At 42.9% G+C, this 25344-nt stretch overlaps 1 protein-coding gene across 1 annotated transcript in view; it reads right to left on the reverse strand.

The window, feature by feature from the left end:
* LOC146638695 (A disintegrin and metalloproteinase with thrombospondin motifs 2-like) overlaps positions 1-25344 on the reverse strand; it is a 147056-nt gene that overhangs the window by 24759 nt on the left and 96953 nt on the right. Inside the window, exon 4 of the mRNA XM_085362212.1 lies at positions 9686-9891. Coding sequence (XP_085218338.1) covers positions 9686-9891 — 206 coding nt within the window. The remainder of the gene's footprint in view (positions 1-9685; positions 9892-25344) is intronic.

The following is a 25344-nucleotide window of genomic DNA, read 5'->3' on the forward strand; positions in this document are numbered from 1 at the left end:
GATGTAAAAACAGACAGCCATAATGAGATGGCTGATGGACATGCTGTGGAGAAGGAGAAACACACACAAATGCACGCACGCACGCACGCACGCACGCACGCACGCACGCACGCACGCACGCACACACACACACACACACACACACACACACACACACACACACACGGAAAGAGAGAGAGACTAGGAACAAAACTGTAGACACATCCAGCGAGCGAAAGCTATGTGAAAGAGTTAAGGAATGCTATGAATAGAGACAGTGAGGCAGACGGAAAGAAGACCAGAAGCTGAGCGTAGAGGGGAGAAGCAGCAAAGGTTTAAGGGAAGAAAAGAGGAAAAGCTTGGAAAGGATTTTTACGTAGAGTTGTGTGAGAAGATTTTTTTTTTATCTTTTTAAGGGAAAAAAAGAAGGAGAATCCATGAGTGAGCTAATGCTTTTCCTTTTTTCTTTTTTTTTTTTTACATATGGAGAGTAAAGTTGGAAATTCCAGCATCTTGTTCGGAAAAATCCAGCGGCCTCATTCTTGAAGTCTGACTAGCAACTTGTTATCCACAAACTGTCTGGAATTTATTTACTTCATCACGTCAAAGCACAAGCATGTCTGCTACCTAAAGCAGTAAGAGCTTTACAACATGTTCTGAAACCGCAAAATAAAGTCATGTTTGGCTTTCACTGTTGCATTTATGTCATCTGGGACATCTGTTAGCTGCCAGCAGTCTGAAGTAACTTTCTAATGGAGGGAAATGTTATTATGGTAACATCAGCAGCTTTCAGTGCAAGAAGTATTTTGCATGAAGAAAATCACATGTTGAAAGCATCGGTGGTAAGTGAAAATAATGCAGGCTGTAATTAATCTGAGAAACTGACTGCAAATTTTTGTTTGACCTTTAAGTGGGAATGGAGACAGAGCATTGCTTATAGACAAGAAGGTAATACTTGGTGATTTGATCATAGGGAACTGAGCACTACTAAAAGTGCTGGATGTGTATTTTGTGAATTCACCTACCAGCAAAAATTGGCTTTCACTAGTAAAGTAGCAAGACCACCAACAGAGTGTAGCCCAGCTAGAAAAATAGTAAAAACTAATGTTTGATGTTCTAATAATTCAAATAAACATTTTTGGTTAACTGAGAGATACATGAATTAGATGACCTGTGTTGTTTTTCTATGAGTCCCTACTGCTGCCCCACTGCAGTCACCACTGTGTTCATGTTACAGCATCAAAAATACATAAGTAACTAAGGTTTATATAGAGAGAGAGCTTTTCAAGAACAAAAGTCACAAATTGCTTTTCAATACTGAACAAGATACAACAATTAAAAGGGTATAAAATGATAGAACTAAATAAAGGCTAGTCTGCACAAGTGGATCTTAAGTTTCTTTTTAAAGATATCAAAAGTGTCCACAGATCTTAGGTCAGCTTGATGGCCGGAATCTTACAGTCGCCTTTTGTTTTAAACCTAGATCTAGGTACAGCCAACAAGGACTGATCAGAAAACCTCAGAGATCTAGACGTTACGTATTGATGTATTACCTTATCTATATATCGAAGCACCTGACTGTGGAAGGATGTGAAATTGATCACCAAAAGTTTAAATTGAACCCTAAACTTTATGGCAGTAAGGAATACAGAATGAGTATTATATGGAACTTTTAGGGGACCTGGTGATAAGCCTCATAGCAGCATTAGGGTTCAGTTGTAAGCAATCCAGGGATGATTTGCTCAAGAAAAGATACAATGAATAATAATAATAAAGTCTTGACGAAATAAATGCATGTATAACTATCTATCTCTATTTCACATTAAATTACAATATATTTAAAATGGGCATTGCTCTGCAGATCATTGAAAACAAGCAAGCATAGGTGAGCCAACATGCTTTTCAAAGCTGAACATCATTCTTAGATATCTGCGCCATTTGTGTGAGTCGAGCACATGTGTTGAGGCTAAAAGTGATTGTGCTGTAGGGATGGGTATCGAAATCCGGTTCTTTTTTCCCACTGTTTCAATTCCTTAGAATTGTTTGGCATTTTTGATTCCCTGGCTGGCTCAGATGATGGCAGTTCTCGCTGCAGTCTACCGGTAGCGTCTCCTTTCAGGCCAAGTTTGTGGTAAAAGGCTTGCACCCATTTGCCACAGCAGATGCCCCCAATTTTCAGTAAGTGAATGTGTTTAATTGTAGGCAGGGACATTACTGGATATTCTTGTGTAATTGCTACAGAATAATTTATGTTATACTTTGTTATTGCTACAGAAGAATATTTATTTTATTATTTTACATTTACAATTTTTTTTCTTGTTCAAAGAGAAGATATAAAACAAAGTTCTAAGCTAATTAGTGTTCTCCTTTTTTAAAAATAAGAATCGATAAGAGAATCGATAAAGAATCGAATCGTTAAACAGAATCAAAAATGGAATCGGAATCGTGAGAATCTTATCAATACCCATCCCTATTGTTCTGTATTGTTTGTTGTCCAGAACGTGCTCAGTGGTGAGTGAGACAGTATATTTTTAGGAGTTGTGTAACAGAAAAATCAGCTAGCCATTAAGCTAACAGCCACAATATAAAATGCCATAGACTTATGCTAGCATCACTAGCATGTCGTGTGTGTGGGAAACATGGCTAGCAAGCAGCAGTTCTTGTACTTTGAAACTATGTGAGTCAATTCTGTTACTGTTAAAAGTTACTTTGGTTATGTAAGATTATCTTGATGCATTTCCAAGCATTTCCATATGCATTTCCAGAATTATTCCCTTCAGTTTCCGGCTTTAAAATAAAGTGATACATCTCAGGATGTTTATCGTGATATAATTACATTTATCCTTCAGCTAAACCAGTCGCCATGATTTACTCTGTGTTAGACTTAGTACCCAGCCAAGGAAATAGTGGAACCAGAGTGACAATATGGGAAAATACTGAATTACGACTAAAGGTAAGTAACAGAAGGAACAGAACATGCTTCAATATGAAAAACAGCACAGCAACTTGAGCTAAATCTCTCACCATTATAAGGTGATGCGTTGTTTAATTCAAAACAAGGCATCGTATGCTGTAAATGTGTTCTACCAGACAAATGTAATGATGGTATAAGGTCTAATTTAAGTACAAAATAGCATCCGATTTCAATAATACTAACGCGTAAGTAAATTCTCTCTCTATTTATTGCTGGATTCTGAATAGATGGAAAGAATGCAATGTGGGACACAGTGGGAAGACGAGGAAAAGTTCTCTTCGGGCGACCTTGAGTACGGTTACACTACACAGGTTTGTTGTTGTCTCTGCTTAACCCAGTCTCAGATGGTGTGTGAGTGTGTGTGTGTGTTTGTGTGAGAGAGAGGGTGACACAGAGAGACTAAATGTGTGCCACTGCAGTTTTCATCTTTCCTCCTTTCTGTTTTCCTGTGTGTGTTTACTTACTGGTAATTCTGCTCATTTGAGAATATATGTGTCAGTCCCTTGTTATCTTTGCAGGTTGAAGCATATGCCTGGGGGTGACATATGTACTCTGCAGGTTGTGCGCTGTGTTTGTTTAAGATGGACATAAACACTTTGGTCACTTTTCCCTGGGCCTGATCTCCAGCCTGTTTCCTTGACAACTGTTATGCCAATTAGGGGAAGTTGACTTCCAGGCGACCCTGATGCTCTAATGAGACATGCATGCACACATGCACAGGGGCAGTGTAGTGTCCTTTCGGTGCCAACTTTGGCTTTATGTGTCTTCTTACACACTTATCTCACAGATGGTAAAGGCTGGAGGACAGATATGGCACAGCAGACCGTAATCCAAAACACTCCCACATATTTGCCGAGATACGCTTATCCACTCACACGCACGGTCCCTGTGCCGCTCGCTGTCTTCTGACATTCTGAAAGGGCCACACTAGGTGTCATTCCTTATAACCAAGCCTATACATGCAAATCCAAGACAGCTTGTGTATTAACTACTACAGGCTCAGAGGTCAACAATGCACAAAGTCATCACTATCACATATTTACTGCAGCGAGAGATGACACTAAAATGAAAGGAGCACAAGAATAAGTGTGAAGGCATGACCAAACTTAATCATCAAAAATTACAGCAGTACATATTTCAAATTCAAATTAATTGTGTTGATTTGTTTGTTTGTGCTCATCATAATTGGGAATATAGGCCAGTTTTATTTATGTGTACAAACAACTCATGTAAAACAAAACCAAAACTTAACCCTAACCCTAACTTGCATGTTTGTTCAACTGCTGTCACCTCATTCACAGGTTCACACCTGCATTTAGTGTTACAATGACAGACTACGAATGCCTTCATAAGGACTTTAATACATTTAAGCCAGTATTTTTGCAGTGCTTCGTACTCGAATTTCATGTGTTTAAAGAAGCTCATCTTGGAAAATGGATTTCATTTATTAGGCGGTACGATTTTACAGAGATACATTTTGGAAATATGCTTTAAAAACATTCTCAGCTGCTGATGAGACAGAACTGAGTCATCAAATAAAATTTGGCTGAAGTGCTACATAAATTAGATAAGGCTTTAGACAGCTTCGCTACATCTTTTTTCATCGACACACATGGGAATATTTAAAAACTGAAACCCAGGATTTGAGTTCTCAGTCTCACAATGCTCCTTACACATTTGTGACACTTCTCGCTAACAAGGTGTCTATTATTACCTGGACTACATCTCCTTTCCCAGCTCTTCCTGCCACCTATTAATATGAGTTTTCACTGCCTCTAGGAGCTTTGGTAAAGACAAAAGTGAAAGATCTGCACCACTTTCCAGACAGCTCTTATAGACAGGATCTTTATCATAGTGGAGGCATAAAACTGTAGACGAAACGCGCATCAGCATCAGCGTGCCTCATCAAAATTATATATGCACATGCATGTTTGCACACACACACATACGCACCTCCATTAGCAGACTATTTTGGAGAGAGTAATTAAGACTTTGTAGCACCTCTGCAAAGGTCTCCCTTAATGGGTGAGAGGAAAAGGCATATAGACAAATCACCGTTGGCAACAAAGTGTATCACCACTGCCGCAAGAAGATTACCGTACCAGTGCCACAGCACAACACATTCATTGTGATATTAAGTAATTGCTTAATATTGCAATAAGCTCATTGATTCACCGCTCTGACTGTCATTATTTATGATTAGCGGATGTACTACCTTGAAGACTTGAAGTGCTGCATGGTTGATGATATGCACTGTCGAACAAAGCACTGGAGTGAAAGCTACACCACAGTCTGTGCTAGAGAAGCTAGCCATGTGTACTCTAAGGAGCTTGGAAAGAAAAGCGTCTGGACTTCTTTCCAAGCTCCTTAGACTACGATGACCTGGATGACTGAGAACCTTCACAGACATGTGTACCCTCATACTGTAGTTCTGCAGTCAGTATTGGGAATGTTTAACGTCCAATGCCCTATTTAAGTCTTGTCTGTGCATCGTCCTCACTGTTACAATTGTTACCCTCAGTGTCCTTATCTGAGCCCTCTACCCCATCTGCCTACTTTTACACTCACTTGTTCCCTGGACCTATTCTGGAACTGAATATTCCTCACTACACTACTTTGTTTGTCCCACAAAAAGCAATGTATGGGTGGGTTGATACAAAAAATGGTCCTCAGCTATAGTTTTGATACAAATACAAACAAATAACAGACTCTTGATACTTTTACTAAATAACAAAGGCAAAGCAGTTCCCAGCTTTCAACATTTGGCCATAACCCATCCATTCAACTATTTATTCATCCATTCTCGTAATTTTTTTAATGTATAGAGGATGAAAAGGGTGCAAGACTATCACAGCTAACACAGAGAGACTAGACTCCACATGTAAGACCAATTTAGAATTACCAGTTAACCCTCAGGCATGTCTGTGGACACCTAGAACCTTCCTTGTGTTAACCCTCTCAAGGCAGGCGTTGCAGATTTGCAACAGTTAAAAGCTAACAACCTGATTACCCCACATACATATTTTATGCAGTATAGTCTAATGTCCATCATACATGTATTCATTCACGCATACATGCATGCAAAAGTCTATATGAACGTTTGAAGGCTTTAATGAGCATATCGCTTCAGAATCTCATATTTTTATACCATCCAAAATGAACAAAAAAAGTCAGTATCAGCCGTACTGGCAACAAATGTGAAGCATTATATTGCATTCGAGCATCTAGCAGGTTTTAGATATCTGCGAGTGATTGATACAGTAATAAGAAGAAATCATTTCCAAAGTGTAAGCCAGCAGCTGCAAGTTCTTACAGAGTTGTATTGCATCTGTAAAACCATCCAAATGTCCTGGTAAAACATATACTTGTGTTACACTTTTAAAAGTAATGTGTGTGTTTTTCTAGGCGGCAATGATTGGGTGAATTTCATAGATGTTTCAAAATTTTAGTTGCTTAACCTTTACCTAACTGAGGAATGTGTAAGATTTAGGAGGATCTCTCAGTAGAAATTGATATTGCAGTATAGTAGTCTATACATAATTTTGTTTTAATTAGTGTCCTGTATAACCACTATAAGTTAATGTTTATTCTTTTAGCTTTAAATGATACATTTAAACAGACAAACCAAGCACTGGGTCAAAGAAGATCTCAGAAAGGTTTGGGGGAGTAAGGGGTATTTGCTAAGTTGCTGCCAGATGCCACAGAATCCCACAAATTGGTCTTTGAGATCATGCTCACACTAGGCGTGGTTGCCTTCCACTGTGCTTGTGTGTGACTGTCCTCTTGCTGACCAGCACTCAAATTAGTGTTCTAGGCTTGATGTGCTTGAGTTTTTCAGTTTTGATCGGTTTTAACCCGTACTCTTGTGAAAGGAGCAACTCAACTGCTCTCTCCCTCTTGCTCACAAAACTGGATATCTGCGTTGAGGTTTCTCATGTGATGAGGGTAAAACATGTATTCCCTGACTGGTTGTCAGTGGTTTTTGGACATTGTTGGCTGTGGTTGATTGAAACTGGTTGCAAAGAACGTGCTGCTCCTATTGACTGCTTTGGTTGCTAACAGACTGCTGCAGTTCCCTGTAGGTCTTTCTGTTTGTCTGCAAATACTTGCTAGCCCACAAATATAACTACTAGCCATTGGTTGCAAATGAAAATGGAGAAGGTTTGCCTGACATATAGCCAAAATCCCAACTTTTATTTTGAAGGCAAGCCTTCCATTTCTGGTTTGCGTTGCACTTTTCAGGGTTTCTTTATAAGTCAGAGAGCAGCTGCACCAATGTTTGTCCACCACTTCCATTTAAACTGCAAATGCAGCAATATACTAGCAACTAGTTGGGGAATACCACCTGGTAACAGGTCGTTCCCACTGGATCACTAACTGGTCTGTAGGCCTGCGTGACTGGGACTTTACCAAGCATTTTGCCAGTGACCATCAACCTCCAGCAATCACAACCGGTCATAGAATACTCATTTTTCTCTCTCAACTGGTGGTTTTCAGATGGTTGCAGACCAATCTCTAGGCCTATGTGACTGAGGCTTTAGCCACATGACCCTACACTGTTGCCATCGCCATCAAACCTTCAAAATGGCAGACAAGTTAACAGCACATGGTTAGGTCACATGTTTGCAAAACCTCAACTGAAGAAAAGCACTCTTGCATAGCATTCTCGATTATTTAATACCGAGATGTCGAGAAAGCACTCAGGTTTCATGCTTGGGCACAGTGTTGCCAGCATTTTAGATTGTGCATCTGTAAGAATGAGAGGGTCTGCTTGACTCGAATTGACGACCGTTTTGTTGTTAAGACACCTGTTCTTATGACCAGGGCATTGTCTCCTGAAACGTGCAGTGTATCTTCACACTAAAAACTAACAATTCAGATTTTATGAACTTGAAGTCCATCGCCTAAAATTTAAATGAGTTCCTACGAAAAAAGAAAGAAAAAATTAAGAGAAAATAAAGAAAGAAAACGCTGTTATTTTAAACAATAGCCTCTTGCACTAAAACACAAGCGAGCTGCTTATCGTTTAAAGGTGGCTGTACAACAGATGTTGTGAATAAATGTCTTTTGTTGGGTGAACTGAATGTTTTAAAGCGAACACGTGTTTAAGGAAAGTAGAGGTTTGCATAGTTTCAAAGCAGCTCTTAGTTTCAGCCTCTGTTTTAGCTCGAATATAAAGACAATATGGAGCTAATATTAATTTATGAAAACTCTCATCAAGTTGTTTTTACTAACTGCTCAGTATTAAGCACTACACTAATGCAATAACTCCCAATCCTACTTATAATTACCATTAGTTAGCATTTCTGGCAAGAAGTATCCTCTACATATCTCTGCTTATCATAAATTTACCTCCAGTATGTCTTCCAATAAACCCGTGCTTTCACTCCTATCATACTGAGATTTTTTTCCCCCACACCATTGAGGATTTTTTGCCATAAACTACCCAAGTCAGGGAGGAGTAAACCAAGGAGCAACACTGCTGGGAACCTGGGAGAGTGCGAGGAAGGAAAAATAGAGAAAGCAAGAAAGAGAGAGGGAGAATCAGACAGAGCACACCCATCCTGAAGTGAGCAAAGCAAACTTTCAAGAAGAAAGTCGCCCAGATGCCACGCGTGGGAGGCAAAACCTTATTTATTTATTTCTGTTTATCTGGCTGTCAGTAATTTATTCTGAATGCGCTGTTTAAAATACTCCTTCTCCCTCTGTTTCTCTCTCTCTACCCCACAGATGAGAGGGGGGCTGTGACAGGGCTGCGCATTCCCTTCTCCTATATTGTCTAACAAATATCTAAAAGGGGAGGCAGAGAGCACAGCGGCACTTGTTCTTTCTCAAGCGCTGAACTTAGACAAAGAGGTGTGGAAGGATTTGTTGCACCTGCATAACAGTCGGAGATTGGTTCCTTGCGCGGTGGGTCGCGGTAAAACAAAAAGCAAACAGGAGCGCACACAGAAAACAGATGCGCACGCACGCACATCTACGAATGCATGCAAACGGCACGCTCAACGCAGGTTTCATTTGCAAAGATTAAAGTCTGCAGTGTGTTCAGTGTCGGACCAACACACAAAAACATGTGCACACAAACACACACACACACACGTAACAACACCTGGGTGTGTAAATGCTAAGTGTTGTTGTGGCCTGAAGCATGCTACCTGCTGTTTTTGCATCTCTCTTTCTCCTTTTCTCTCTCTCTCTATTTCTTTTTCTCTCTTATGCACACACACACTCACAATGAGTGATGACATGACACAAAGCCTGATGAAACGATATGTAGGAGCTCCTTCAGCAGAGAGGGCTCACCTTACACACACACACTCATGCACAAATGAAATCTCATCATATTCAGATAGAGAAGACAGGATTACCCGCGGCTGATTGCTGGATGAGAACATGTAGGAAGGGAATTGAATCCCATTCAGTCGGTGGGTGTGTGCTACCCGTTTTCTTTGACCTCTGTGTGACTTACTTTCTATTCAGCTCAAATGAAACAATTTCCCCATTTGATGATTTCATTTTGGGGCATCTGGAAATCTCTGTATGACCTGTGTACATTAATGTGACGCTTGAAATATGTCCGATTTCAGTCCTTTAATTAACCCCAGATGATGTTCGTTTATGTGGGAAATGCCTAATTCAATCATGCATCATTTTACCTGACATATATTCATTCACTCCTCTGTCTGTCTGCTTTTGTTAGTGTGCTTACCCCTTTGTTAGCTATCGACTTACAATGTTCATAAGTGTGAGAAGGTACTTTTGAACATGCTCCTTCCCGTGAAACTGGACCACTGAGTCGTCTACGCCCAGCAGCACCTCGATGTTGTAGGCTCTGTCAGAGGTCTGTCTGCGCATTCGCCCTGCTCGCGTGTGGTTGATGCTCTGCTCCACACCACGGTACAGAGACTCCAGATCCATCAGGCCACCAAGATCTGCGCCTAGAAACAGAAGGCACATCAATACGGTGTTGTGAAAAACTAACATACATCATGGTTTGCTTTTTGGCTGATTTTGCTTACAGCCTTTTAAAGAAGCCTCTACTCCAGTCCTACAATAGCACTTTCAGTGTTTCAACATAAACAGCAATATTAGAGTTTGTACAATTCTAGTGAGCTTGAAAGTCAGTATTTGAAAAGACCACTTTATTCTTCAACATAGTCCGAACTCGCTTAGAAACGCTGTCTTGAAGATTTTTAAGTAGTATTAAAGTCTTCAACCTTCAGGCTCTGTGGAGGCCAATACATGACTGATAGTGGTCCATTGTGTGCTTTTCTATCCAGCTATGCTTTTACTGTGTTGGCAGTGTATTTGGGATTATTGTCATGCTGAAAAATGATGCAGTTGCCAATCACATCCTTTTTTGTATTTTATAATTCCATCAATTTTGACAAGATGTTCCCTTCCCAAGACTGTGAACATTTCTGATGAGTCTTCAGTGAACAGCAGCTGGATAAGGTGAAGAGCCAGATGGATCTCTCAGGTCTTGTGCAATGTCTTTGCTAAAAAATTTTTAGACACTTTTCATCTGCTGTAGATAGATTTTTATGCCTGCCACCTCTTCTTCACTTCGCCCAGTTTCCTTAAAATTTTGAATGGCACACTGCACACCATCCTGAGTTGAGTCAGGTTAACTTGTTTGCTTTTTTTTGCTCCAAAAATCCAATTTTATGCCCGTTAAACTGTCATGTCCAGCATTTTTTTAGGTTAAACTAAGAAACTGAATTAAATTCTTTTGCAGCAGGCTGCTTGTCACAAAGGGTCCAAAAATACAATTTAAAACAGGTTCTTGGCTAAGATGTCAGTTATGTGTAGACACTGATTCATCCCTTGAGTTAGTTGCGTTTTTTGTGCTATGTGTTATGCGACTAGAAAACAAACAAAGAAAAAAAAATCCCCTGAAAACGTCTTGATTCACGCTCAATCATCCAGATAAGGACATCCCATGAAGTCGATTCTGTTTATCTGGATGTCACATTTTCAGCGGGAGAAACGTTTCATGACTCATCCAAGTGACTTCTTCAGTCTTAGCTGACTGCAGGTTTCCCCAACATAAAAATGGTCAAGTACAAGGACTGGACTGAAAATGAGTGAAAAAGCAGCATTTGTCCTTCTTAAAGCCTGGAGAATTATTGGTCAAGACCACTTTTAAAAAATACAAGAAAGTCTGGCTCCTTGGAAGCAAAATATAAAGAAATGAGGGGGTGGTTCAAGACTTTTGCACAGTACTGTATGTACACTCCTTAAAATCTGCTCAGCTCAGCTGGTGTGTGCCTGCTTCTGCCTGCTACACTTTTGTAAACACAATATGCTTACTGTCTGTGTGCTGTTCGTGTTCACATCCATATGCACGTGTACTTATCTGTGCACTCGCATGTTGATGTCTGTATGTCTGTCTCTCATTTCCTTTCCAAGACACCAGTTGATAGACTCGAGCATGTGCGTCCCTTGTAGCTGGTGGTAACGGTGCAGCTATCCTTCACAGATCCTTTCCTAATCAACCAAATATTTCTACTCCCATCTGAATAAAAGGAACAGATGGTGCTTGCTAAACACATGGATTAAGACAGCTCCCTTACACAAGGGGTTGCCCACCCTGCACTCTTCTTGGCTTGCTATATGCTCGAAAAAAATGCAAATCGCACCAGAAACTGAATTTAAGGTTATGCTGTCAAAGAAGATGCAACATAAAGCAGCCCTGATTTGTTCAGATCGCTAATTACATCCAGGTATGTCGGGCTAAGCGCTGTGTTTTGAGTCTTTTTGGATAAACTCCAATCCTGCCTCAAAAAAAAAAGAAGAAGAAGAAAGCTTTTATTAAGTTTGAAATGTCAGATCTGATCATCTTTCTTCCTCCATTTTAAGTGAGGCAGACTCAGTGAGGCTACAGAAGATAAACTGTCCTGTCTCCAGAGCCAAGGCCATCCTTCCCTAACGCGCTGTCCTTCTTCACACAACCCAACCCCGGTCTCCTTTTCTCTTTCATCCTCCTCGTATATGCGAGCATCGCGCGGCCTTGCTCGTAAGGAAGCCATGGAAGGCCAAGCCATGCAGTCTGGAACATGTGGTCTCAGTGGATTCAACAAAGCGCTATTCTCACTGACTCCAGCCAAGGCCTCCCACAGCCAAGGATGACACATAGCACAACTCAAAGAGTGGCGTGTGTGCGTAAGAGAGAGTGTTTACAGGTGTGTGTGTGTGTGTGTGTGTGTGTGTGTGTGTGTGTGTGTGTGTGTGTGTGTGTGTGTGTGTGTGAGCGCTCTGTGGACAAACATTTCCAATTGGGCAATAAATCATTGTGCCAACAGGCACTTTAATTTAGTTGAAACTGGGCTGCATGGTTGAGAAACTGTAATAGCTGTACAGTTTGTGACTGTAGACACAGGCATAGACATCTTTATTCATATTCAGAACATGCATTTGTTACCATCAGTTAAAAAGGGGGGAAATGCAGATGTCTCCATAATGTTACCAATAGGGGCAGGTCTTATTTTTCCTTACAAACAAAATATAATGTGAATTTTGCACTCATATAGTTACTTTGAGACAAGTGTAAGCACCCCCGCCATACATGGTAAAGCTCTGGTTCTGTGTGCACGCCAGCAGCTTGATGAAACCAGAAGGGGAAAAGATGAAGACATTTTTCTTGTGTCAAAGCTAATTTCTAAACCACCAGGTTACATTTTTCCGTTTACTTGGAGAAGCGTACTTTGCTAACTTCTCCTTCTTTGGACAGCTAACTTCAGCAGTCGCCATCTGCCTCCATCTCCAGCATCCTCCTCTGTCACGCCATCCCTCTCTATGCCCTCCTTAACTACATCAATGAATCTCCTTTGTGGTCTTTTCTCTCCTGCCTGGCAGCTCCATATTCAGCATCCTTTGTCCAGTATACCCACTATTCCTCCTCTGCAAATGTCCAAACCATCTCATCCTCGCCTCTCTAAGTTTGTCTCCAAACCCCTCAACCTGAGCTGTCCCTCTTATATTCTCATTTCTAATCTTGTCCATTCTGCTCAATCAGGAAGCTTACTAACCAGTCTTAAGATAGCTTTCTGTCAGCTTCAGTAGCATACTTGAAACGTTTGCTGCATGAGTCCCAAAATATGTACCCAAAAACATACAAGTGGCATGTTTTGAATTTTCATTTTCGAGCAGAAATTAACAGAAGTCTTCATGATGCGAGCATAAGCTATTAAAGCTTAGGGATTGTCTAAATTAATCAAAATGCCTACATGATTAGATGCCATGTGCACACTTACACTCTCAGAAATAGAGGTACGAGAGAAGAACATTTTTGTACCTATAGGTACATTTTTTAAAAATGTTCCCTTAAAAGTACAATACTGGTCTTTAAAAGTCCAGAAATGCCCCTTTAAAGGTACAATTTGAAATAAAGTACAAATCTGTACCATTTTGACCTGTACTGCAGTGACAGTGACAGAATGTGGTAATGGGTCAGCATGGGAAAATCTGGATGGGCCTGGTTAATTGTAAAATTCATATGAGATGTGAGTGTGCTCATAAAAGCTACATGTTATAATCAAATCTGTTGGTCCTCTCCTCTGTACATAAATTATCCTATGATGCAAAGAATATCTGTAACCTACCTTTGTGTAAGTTATGTTAAATTATATTTTAAAAACACACACAATGACATGCAGGCACAACCAAATGATGTTAAAAAAAACTGGTCCATTTCCATTTTATTAAGTTTCAGTTATAATTTTTAATGTTTTAAATCTTGGTTGTAGCCTTCAAAAACGTGAAATCATATTACTGTTATGTTTGGCCATTTACTTTTTTGCTTTAACTACATCCTAGAATTGTTCATTAATTGGGAGGTTTTTATGGAATTTGCAACATCAAGTTAAACCGAGGTTCTTTGGAAGTTAAAATGTCAAGCAGATTTTTATGTTACGGTGACTACATTTTGTAAGTTACAAATATAGTTCGCCAAGACAGCATAACGGTTTCCAAACGCATTAATACCACAATGTCCATGTATCAAGTTCGCAACGCGCATTAATCCCAAAGGCTGAAAAGCCAGCAGCGATGAGTGCTCCGCCTCCGCGCTGACTAGCGTTGACGCAGAAAATGACTCTCAGGGGGTTATCGACACGGAGGAGCTCCTTAAAAAGTTGATGGAAGAAGGCATTGATGTCAGACGACGAGGCGCAAAGGTTTAGAGGTAAGTCGGGTGTGATTTTGTGTTTTTATAAAAATTACAACGTGTAATTTTACAGTAGAGTTAGCAAAAGTCCGAAGAGCTAGCTTTAACATGGGTGAATGCTAGCAGTTAGCTAAGTTTTAAACAAAGAAAGGTACAAATGTGGACTATTTAGACTGTTGGTGGAATGTTCAACGTCTGTCTGCCCGCCGTATTCCAGTGTTTTATCAATAAATAGTCACTAACCGTGTACAACAATGTAAAAAAATATCAATAATTTCTCAAAACATGCTAGTATGTAAATATAGGTATTAACAAAATCGTTCTCTAAGCAAAATTCATCCCATCTAACGTGTTTCCCGCTCAAAGGGATTTTAAACAATGGAAGGTACACATTTGTACCATTCCACCTACTTAGTGGGATTTGGGATTTTCGAATATGAGAACTGTAAGCTCTGCGCAGGGACACTGTCTGCAACCCAAGAATTGTTAAGATGATTGGGGAAACAGCTAATGATTTTTTTTGTCTCTAAATCTGATTATTATTATTTTCTGTACTAACTGATTAATCAATCTGTTTATTAGCTTTAGAATTTTTGTTCAAGGGTTAAAGCACTTTACATTTATCTCCAGTCTGTGTCTTTAAACATGTCAAAAGTTTAAATCCTCAATGTAAAATGTCATTCTTTTGTCTATTCTGCTCTTTTCATTTCCAGTTGTGTGATGAGGTTGATTTAATGCATCCCTGCCAAGACAACATCTGTCGCCGCTTTAGCAAAAACTTCACTGCTGTTCTTCAAATGACCAAGGATTTGCCACTGAAGAAGGTCTACATGGAGGCAAGAGAGAATGCACTGGCTGAAGACATTACAGGTGCTAATTTGACCTCATACAAATAGTAAATTTTGTGACAATTCAAGAGGTAAATGCATGATGCAATGCATAGCCTTTGGCCACAAGTTTCATTCTTGGTGTTTTGTTGGCATGGAGCTGAATTCAGCTGCGGTTCAGCATCACAGCTAAGCTAATGTAGGGGAAACACTGCTGTTAATCCACAGTGCTGCTGTGCTCTTGGGTTTTGTCTGGTGTTTATATAGATAGATAGACCTTTATTGTCCCCTTAGGGAAATTCTTCTTCACAGGTACTGTCACTGTCAGGGGTGATTGCTTTTGCCCTTGAATATTATGTCAAACTTTAGCAGCTTATCAAACACTACCACAACAGTCATTGGTCAAGAAGCTTTTTGTTTGGAGTATGGGCCATGTTTACAGGTTATCAGAATAGACAGTTTTGTTTTCTAGCAAATAAAGAAGGTAATTTGAGGAATCTGTTGAAAATCCACTTGGCACATATTGCTTAAACATACTGTATACTAATGTTTTTCTTCCTCTTCTGCAGAATACTCCCACGAGTCCATACCCAACCATTCGAATGAAGGATAAGAGTTGGACAACTGCCCTCTTAAGACAGTGTCGCCGTGTTGTGACAGTTGAAGGAGTGGATGTTTGCTCGTGCCGCTCGCTGGATGAGGCCTACATCTCAGCATTCTCCACCTTCTTCGTGTTCAACATGACCTACCCTACATACTTCAAGAAAACACTTGTCTTTCTTCAGAACTGCATTGTCAACATAGGAGACCAGGGAGACAAACCCCTGCCAGTAAGTGTCGCCAGGGTACTTAACCAACTCTATTAAATACGCCCCCACCCAAGTGTCACTACCTTATTGACTACCCAATGCTGATTTTGATGTATGGTCCTCTTCGCCCTTTGTGGTGTATGAGATATGAAAGCAAGCATCAATATTTCAAAAATCTAGCGAGTAAATGCAAAAACTTTGTAAACATCACTGCAACTCTTAGCAATCGTCATCAAATGAAACAGTGCTGGGAGTTTTCTTCAGATAAGTTGCTTGTTGACTTTGAACATTCACTCAGCACAAGTGTCAGTGTGCCATTTTCATCCCTGCCAGGTGACTTACAGAATGCTCTGGAAATGAACAAAAGTTTTACAGATGTGCATTTTCAGGATAAAGTGCTTCAGCGTGTGTCTGCTATATCTGTCAGCAGTGTCAAATATGAACTTGAGGATGTTTTTGTAGTTGGCCATGTACACACTGAAGCCATACCTCAATTCTTTAAAATCAAGTATATTTTGAATGTTGATACTTGTTGGGTATTGTGTGGGAAACTGTTACTTCCTTGCACTTGTGAATGTCATTTCCATGCTTACCAAGTGGCAGTTGACAATGACTGGATCCTGTTCAATCCAGGAAATGAATTAGACTTTCAAGCTCTAGACACCTATTAAGTTGATGATAGGCGGTTTGTGTCCTTGAGGTATTCTGTGTGACGTGATTGCAAGAACATTTTTATGTACGTGTGCGTGCGTGCGTATGTATGTGCGTGCTTGTTGAAGTAGAGCAAAACATTTGTGTGGACAGTTTTTTAAATACATGCCATCTCTGTGATCCGTCAAAACATTGTGTTCAGGTGTTTAATGTCTTTATGTGATTGTTTACTTTTTTTCTTCTTTTTTTTTTTTTTTTTTAAATGAATGTATTTTTCTTGACATGTCCTATGGCAGGGGTGTCAAACTCAAATACACAGTGGGCCAAAATTCAAATCTAGAACAAGGTCGCGGGCTAACATTAATATTTATTGAAAAATATCTTCCTCCAGATATAAGAATGAATCTCTTCTTATGGACTCAAACAAGTTTTGGTGAAAAACTGAATGTGGAACAAGCAAAGCTTAATACTAAACAATGTATATATTAGCTGTATAATACCAGTAGGCCAGCTCTAATAGTAATTTGGTATGGCTTCGCGGGCCAAATGTAATTAGGCTGCGGGCCAAATTTGGCCCGCGGGCCAGAGTTTGACACCTATGTCCTATGGCAATATACGAATGTAATCAAGGATGTATTCCTGTGGTTGTTTAAGTGCTTTGATGTGATTCTATTATCGAAAATAAATGGTTAAATAACCAAATATTTTGGACTATTGGGGGTACATTTTTGTCTCTTTAGGTACGAAATAGGTTGTCGCTGGGGGGGTACCCTCATAGGTACCCTATTGTACCCTTTTCAAGGGAACATTTCTGTACTATAGTTTCAAGGTACATTTATGTCTTAGGAAAGTACATGATTGTACTTCAGATGGTACAACTTCATAAGGTACAAAAATGTACCAAGCCTAAAGGGTACAGAAATGTCCTTCAAAAAGGAACACCCCCAGCGACAAGCATTTGTACCCTTTTTGGTACACTTTGGTACCCCTATTTCTGAGAGTGTAGAGTAAAAAACAAACAAACAAAAACAAAACAAATAAACCGAAAAAATACCCACAAAAGAAAACAGAAAAGAAAAGCCTGCTTGTGTGCATCAGGAACGATAACATTAAACTGGAAAAGATCTACAGCGGTGCAGAACGCCTGAGAGCCTGCCTGCTTCATATTCCAATTATTGTCACCTGGTGCCTAATTTTGTTTTTTTTGTGTTTGTGTTGTCTTGTACATCACAATGCAGAAATAATGCTGATGCAGAAATAGCAAAAACGTGTGCATAAAAATCCCCCCGACTTGCAGGAAATGAAGTATTTGATGCTAAAAACATCCTGTGGGAGGACCCCTAGATTGCATTCAGCTTCATTGGGAGGTGCTGCATACGAATCTCCATTCAACATGTGCCACAAGGGGTGCAGCTGGACTGCCGCTGCTTGGACACATATGGTGCTGAGTAGAGGGGGGAAAAAAGAAAAAGGAAGCAAAACAAGACGGAGATAAAGGGAAGACGAGGCGAGAGAAAGAGAGATCTGCCACCATGTCTCCCAATCAGCAAGGGGCATTCTGATTTCCCACTCCCTCTTATGCAACGTTTCCAAGACAACGGGCTCATGGGTAAAACAATAACCACGTGGTTAACATTGGCTCCTGAGTTGCTAACAGAATTAATCTGAAAGTCTGACTATTATCCCATATCTGCCCACATTCCAGTGAGTGACAGAATACAAGCAGAGAAACAGGAGGTGGGGGGCAAAGACAGGCAGCATTATCCGGAAAGAATTAAAAGATTTTTTTTTTGTCTTTCCACACATACTTTTGTTCTGTTTCATAGCACATTTCACACAGACACTGAGCATTTCTTCTCCTTGTTAGCAGTGGAAGCTGAACTTAAGGCGGTGTACTTTTCACAACAACCCTTGGCTCTTCCTCGTTATAGCTGCCTTTAACGAGGCTGATGTCACAACCACACCATCTGCTTCTAAAGACAGGTCCAGATATTTTTACCTTTTGCTTATGTAATGTTAAGGGAAAAAAGTACAGGAACAAAAAAAAAAGTATTGTGTTCTCACTTTTAGTTCTGTGTCGCCACAAAATTGCAGTACCTTGAAAACAGTGAGTACAACAGTGCAGGGACATTGCATAACACCGGACCACAACTGTACGGAGAGTGGATGAGAGAAATAACTCAAAGTGACAAAAGCAGAGTGGCGAACAATAAATGACTAAACCAAACAAGGTTGACTTTTTAAACCTGTTGTTTCATCCCACTTCTGTCCTTGCTTACTCTTGCTGCAACACTATGTTTCTCTCTTGCTTCAGCTGTTTAGGAGCAAGATTTTCAGAGAAAAGCGCGGAGGAATAAACTGCAGGAGAGATCAAGGGAGGTGGTAAGAGAGGTGAGATGTAGAGCTGAGGGGGTGTGATGGATGGATGAGAGGGAGAGCAAGAGAGAGATGAGACCAGAAGGACCTTGGCTGTTGTGAGTTCCGCTTCAAGTTCCTGCAGTGATGGAGAAATTCGCTCTCTTCAAGAGCAACAACCTGTCTTGAGTCTGTCTGTGTGACTGCAGGCGAAGCGTCGGGGTGCACTGCTGTGTTTCTCACAGCTTACAGCAGGCATTAGCCTCTGAAGCCAAACGGTTAACACTATCAACCTGTGTATAGGGATCTGATCGTAACAATGCTTTTACTGTCCTTTACACAGTGTCAGGCTGAACCCTAACTATCCTCCTCCTCCTACACGCACACAAACACACACACACTCCTTCATTTGTTTTCTACCTGCGGCTCTCCTCTTTCTGATGTGCCTACCCATTATTAGTGCTCATTTACATTCTCACACTACCGTCAGTGTTCCTGTACGCCATACCTCCATGCCCCCAACTGTCACATGCACACCTCTCAACCTAAACACAAGCTTCCCCACACACACACACACACACACACACACACACACACACACACGCACCCACACAGAGCTCTTGCTCTCCCAGTGTTTTTATTCAGGTGGGGTATAGACCGTGGCCTTATTAGGAGACAAAGGTTCTTTGTCTTTCAACCTTTGCAAAATGTCAAGAATGTCTAGGTGCCCACTGCCCGGGGCTGGGGTGGGGAGTGGAGGGGGGTGGGGGGGGGGGGGGGGGGGAGTGTTGGTGAGGGGAGGTGAGAGATCCAGTCCAGCGGTGACTACAAGCCACAACAAGAGAGGGCGTGAATGGTGATGATAATTCAGGTCAAGCCACATTTTACTACAGAGCAGCGGCCTTTGGTTTAAAAGCAGCTGGGTGTGACGCATCACTCTGATGGAACTGACCTATAATGGTCACTCTGGCCAGGTTAGAGATAGATGTGGATGACAGAGGGAGAGAAAGAGTGCATTTGGATTATATTGCATGTTATGGACCAGACAAAGAGCGATTCAGAAGACCCTTATGAAAAGGATATCGAGGGAACAGTTTACCCTGCCCGGGATAGGGTTACCGGGGCCCCGCCCTGGAGCCAGGCCCGGGGAGGGTGCCCGAGGGCGAGCGTCTGGTGGCCGGGCCTTAGTCCATGGGGCCCGGTCGGACACAGACCGAAGAGGAGACATGGGCCCATCCTCCCGCAGGCCCACCACCCGCAGGAGGCGCCATAGGGGTCGGGTGCATTGTGTGCCAGGTGGCGGCCAGGAGCGGAGGCCCTGGCGGACTGACCCCCGGCTGCCAAGACTGGCAATAGGGACATGGAATGTCACCTCTCTGGTGGGGAAGGAGCCTGAGTTAGTGCGTGAGGTTGAGAGGTACCGGCTAGATATAGTCGGGCTCACCTCTACGCATGGCTTGGGCTCTGGAACCAGTCTCCTGGAGAGGGGCTGGACTCTGTCTCAGTCTGGAGTTGCCCCTGGTGAGAGGCGGCTGGCTGGAGTGGGTATTCTAATATCCCCTCGGCTTGCTGCCGGTACGTTGGGATTTTTCCCGGTGGACGAGAGGGTTTGTTCCCTGTGCCTTAGGGTCGGGGAACGGGTCCTGACTGTCATCTGCGCTTATGCGCCGAGTGGCAGTTCAGAGTACCCAGCCTTCTTAGAGTCCCTGGGGGGGGAGTGGGGGGTGCTGGAAGGTGCTCCACCTTGAGACTCTGTTGTCCTGCTGGGAGACTTCAATGTTCAATGCTCACGTGGGTAACGACAGCGAGACCTGGAGGGGGGTGATTGGGAGGAACGGCCTCCCTGATCTGAACCCGAGCGGTGCTTTGTTATTGGACTTCTGTGCTAATCACAGTTTGGCCATAACGAACACCCTGTTCGAACATAAGAGTGTCCATAAGTGCACGTGGCACCAGGACGCTCTAGGCCGTAGGTCGATGATCGATTTTGTAATCGTATCACCAGACCTGCGACCATATGTTCTGGACACTCGGGTAAAGAGAGGGGCTGAGCTGTCAACTGATCACCACCTGGTGGTGAGTTGGATAAGGTGGCGGGGGAGGACGCTGGACAGACCTGGTGCACCTAAATGCGTAGTGAGGGTGTGCTGGGAACGTCTAGCACAGGCCCCAGTCCGCGAGATCTTCAACGCACACCTCCGGCAGAGCTTCAACAGCATTCCGAGGGAGACTGGGGACATTGAGTCCGAATGGACCATGTTCAGCGTCTCCATTGCCGAAGGTGCTGCATTGAGCTGCGGCCGCAAGGTGGTTGGTGCCTGCCGTGGTGGTAATCCCCGAACCAAATGGTGGACACCAGAGGTGAAGGGAGCCACCAGGCTGAAGAAGGAGTCCTATCGGGCTTGGTTAGCCTGTGGGACTCCGGAGGCAGCCGACAGGTATCGACAGGCCAAGCGGAATGCGGCTCGGGCAGTGGCTGAAGCAAAAACTCGGGTGTGGGAGGAGTTCGGAGAGGCCATGGAAAAAGACTTTCGGACTGCCTCGAAGAGATTCTGGCAAACCGTCAGGCGTCTCAGGAGGGGAAAGCGGTGCTCTACCTGCACTGTGTATAGTGCTGGCGGAGCGCTGCTGACGTCGACTGAGAAAATTGTCAGGCGGTGGAAGGAATACTTCGAGGACCTCCTTAATCCCACTGACACGTCTTCCGAGGAGGAAGCAGAGTCTGGGGATGAGGGGAATGACCCGCCAATTTCCAGGGGCGAGGTCACTGAGGCAGTTAAACAACTCCTTGGTGGCAGAGCCCCTGGTGTTGATGAGGTCCGCCCCCGAGTTCCTGAAGGCTCTGGACGTTGTAGGGCTGTCCTGGTTGACATGCCTCTGCAATGTTGTGTGGAGATCAGGGGCAGTACCTGTGGACTGGCAGACTGGGGTGGTGGTCCCCATCTTTAAGAAGGGGGACCGGAGGGTGTGTTCCAACTACAGGGGGATCACAGTCCTCAGCCTCCTTGGGAAAGTCTATGCCAAGGTGCTGGAAAGGAGAGTTCGTCCGCTCTTCGAACCTCGGATACAGGAGGAACAATGCGGTTTTCGTCCTGGTCGCGGAACAGTGGACCAGCTCTTTATCCTCTCGAGGATACTTGAGGGTGCATGGGAGTTTGCCCAACCAGTCTACATGTGTTTTGTGGACTTGGAGAAGGCATTCGACCGTGTCCCTCGGGGTGTCCTGTGGGAGGTGTTGCGGGAGTATGGGGTGTCTGGCCCATTGCTACGGGCCATTCGATCCCTATACAACCGTTGCAAGAGCTTGGTTCGCATTGCCGGCAATAAGTCGGTCTCGTTCCCGGTGGGTGATGGGCTCCGCCAGGGCTGCCCTTTGTCTCCGGTTCTGTTCATAATTTTTATGGACAGGATTTCTAGGCGCAGCCAAGTGGCGGAGGGCTTTCGCTTTGGTGGCCTCAGAATCTCATCTCTGATTTTTTGCGGATGATGTGGTTCTGTTGGCTTCATCGGGTGAGGGTCTCCAGCTCGCACTGGAACGGTTCGCAGCCGAGTGTGAAGCAGCGGGAATGAGGATCAGCACCTCCAAATCTGAGGCCATGGTTCTCAGCCGGAAAAGGGTGGAGTGCCCACTCCGGGTCGGGGATGAGTTCCTGCCCCAAGTGGAGGAGTTCAAGTATCTCGGGGTCTTGTTCGAGAGTGATGGGAGAAGGGAGCCGGAGATCGACAGACGGATTGGGGCTGCAGCTGCAGTAATGCAGACGCTGCACCGGTCCGTCGTGGTGAAGAGGGAGCTGAGTGTAAAAGCAAAGCTCTCAATTTACCGGTCGATCTACGTCCCTACCCTCACCTACCCACGAGCTGTGGGTAGTGACCGAAAGAACGAGATCGCGGATACAAGCGGCAGAAATGAGCTTCCTCCGAAGGGTGGCTGGCCTCTCCGTTAGAGATAGGGTGAGAAGTTCGGCCATCCGGGAGGGGCTCAGAGTAGAGCAGCTGCTGCTCCACATCGAAAGGAGCCAGCTGAGGTGGTTCGGGCATCTGACAAGGATGCCCCCTGGGCGCCTCCTGGGTGAGGTGTTCCAGGCATGTCCCACCGGGAGGAGGCCCCGGGGCAGACCCAGGACAGGCTGGAGAGATTATATCTCTCGGCTGGCCTGGGAACGCCTTGGTATTCCCCCGGATAAGCTGGAGGAGGTGGCTGGGGAGAGGGAGGTCTGGGCCTCTTTGCTTAGGCTGCTGCCCCCGCGACCCGGCCTCGGATAAAGCGGATGAAGATGGATGGATGGGTTATGGATGTATTAGAGCTACGGCATGGTGGCTTTCTGAAACCAACACTTTTTCAGACCTGAGCTTGAGCACATTCCTCTGCCTCTTCATTCTATCTGAAGTTCCCAGGTGGAACACCTGGAGTGCCTCCAACCCTGACTTATAATCTAAGATGGTGCCAGTGCATCTAAACATTAATAAATAAACATTAATAAATAGTTCCTAACTTTTTCTCCCCCCATTGGCCAATTTACACATGCTCTTTAAATGACAGTAACTTTGTTATTTTTTGTGCTAGAGACAAAATTCAAAAGGTTTCAGAAAGAAGAAAAGGTCATCTTTACTGGGGATATTATTATCAATGTGTCATGGTAACAGAAAGCATTCGCAAGGTACTGCTGTCTGAACACAGGCAGAAAAATCAGGGCTAAGGCCAAAAAGTAAAATGGGAAGCAGCACCTTCAGATTTCAGGAACCAGCTCCCAGTTAGGAGGTGGGAGGCATACACCCTCTCTACTTTTAACCAGACGTGTTAACCTTAACCCTGTGTGATTCAGAGCATTTTTGAGTTTGTATGTATTATTTTACATTGCTTAGCAGTATCATTATCATATCATAAAATATCTCAAAAGCTTCTGTGCCATATACAGTAAGATGGGTCCACAGCATAGAGAACATAAGCTTGGTTATTTTGTTAGCTTTGATCTCTTTTTGTGGCGTAGGACTGCATCTAACTGTCAATAAAATCCACACATCTACACTGGTAAGATTATGTATTTGTGACTTGCTAAATAGGCCGTACGCAGAGCACCGACCAGGCTCTATCCATGAGCATGCTGCTGACTTTACTACTGGAACACATGCAAATTGGGAATCATGTCACTCCCAGCTCTTAACGCATCATCTGGGTCTCTTCTTTTTCATTTGGTTTGGCAAACAATCTTTAATCACAAAAACGTGAAACAGCATCAATACGTTTAAGGAGAGAGTGCTCGGTGTTTAAACAGCTATCACGTGTGTCCACTGAGAACAGCCACAAGCTTCCCAGTTCTTCTAAATTTCCCTCTAAGTCGAGTCTTACAGTCTTACTTTAAAGTCTTTCATGACTTTAAAGAAAAGCCTTAGAAAATAAGGTTGGTGTTAAGTGTCTATGGCTGCTAAATTACAAAAGATTATGCGACTTAAATCCACTCCCATTTTTTTCTTTATTAGGTATGGGGAGTCCTGGAGGATAGAAGCCATAGCTTTTAGGGAAACTGATTGTTTTATTGTTTCGCGGAGAACTCTTGATAATTTTGCTGCTTTGTTTCAGTTCTTAGAGTGAAAAAGTGCTCATATTAAACACGGAAGCGAGCATTATACCAACAACATGTGGCTCTGTCTACGCAAACAATTTGTCCCTCAGGAGTGGTTCAAATCTTTATGTGTGCTTTAGTTATTTTTCAAACACAGTGCTTATTTACGAGTAGCAAACAGCAGGAGGGGAGATGCTAAACTCATTAGTCCTTACCTGAGTTCAAGGCTGCTTGTCCAGAGGGAGGCACAGACATCCACACACACGTCAACTAATTTGCTTACAGACACGTCTTGGTTGCATAGCTCAGGGCACAAATATTTTGTCTCCTCAGTGACAGCTTTATGCGTTGTCAAGGTGATGAATCGCTCGGACAGTGGACTGTTAATACTGCTGCTAGCATCTGGGCAGGTAGCAACATGTCATGCTGTCCCAAACAATGTCCCTATACTGAATGCTCATTATACCTAAGCTGCCATATGACAGCTGCAAATGCTAGAGAGAGAGGATCACATAGTGAACCACAGTCCCCCGTAATTACACCGCTGTTAATTATTTAGGTTGGCAATCAGCAATCTAATTTTACATGGACAGTTCCCTGAAGATCATAATAATTATTCATACATCAAGTACTGAACTTGGCCTAGTAATTAATAACTGCTTTAGGTTAGGGCTGTTTATTTTCAACCGGGAATTTCGATCATGCTGATTAGATGTTTTGAGTGGTTGAGCCTTGGCTGTGATTCCCACATCCAAACACCCATAACATTCAGTTTGTTGAATTTCATTTATCCGTGTTCCACGAAGTGGACTAAAGGGTCTTTTTTTATTTAATTTTTTTTTATTATCATTGCACGAAGAAGCTTTTATTATTAGCAGGTGAGTGGGTTACCTATACTCGCTGCTGCTGTGTGGATTTCTGGTGGTTCAGGAGACAAAGCAACCTTTAGCTCTGCCTTCTTACATAACCGTCTGTCTGTCAGAAGCACACAGGGCCGCTGGCTGCCTGGGAGGTGCTGCGG

This window comes from Diplotaxodon limnothrissa, linkage group LG2 (genome assembly GCF_057381915.1).
Source record: "Diplotaxodon limnothrissa isolate DT_005_m linkage group LG2, D_limnothrissa_male_GT1.1, whole genome shotgun sequence".
In the NCBI taxonomy this organism is placed as follows: Eukaryota; Metazoa; Chordata; class Actinopteri; order Cichliformes; family Cichlidae; genus Diplotaxodon; species Diplotaxodon limnothrissa.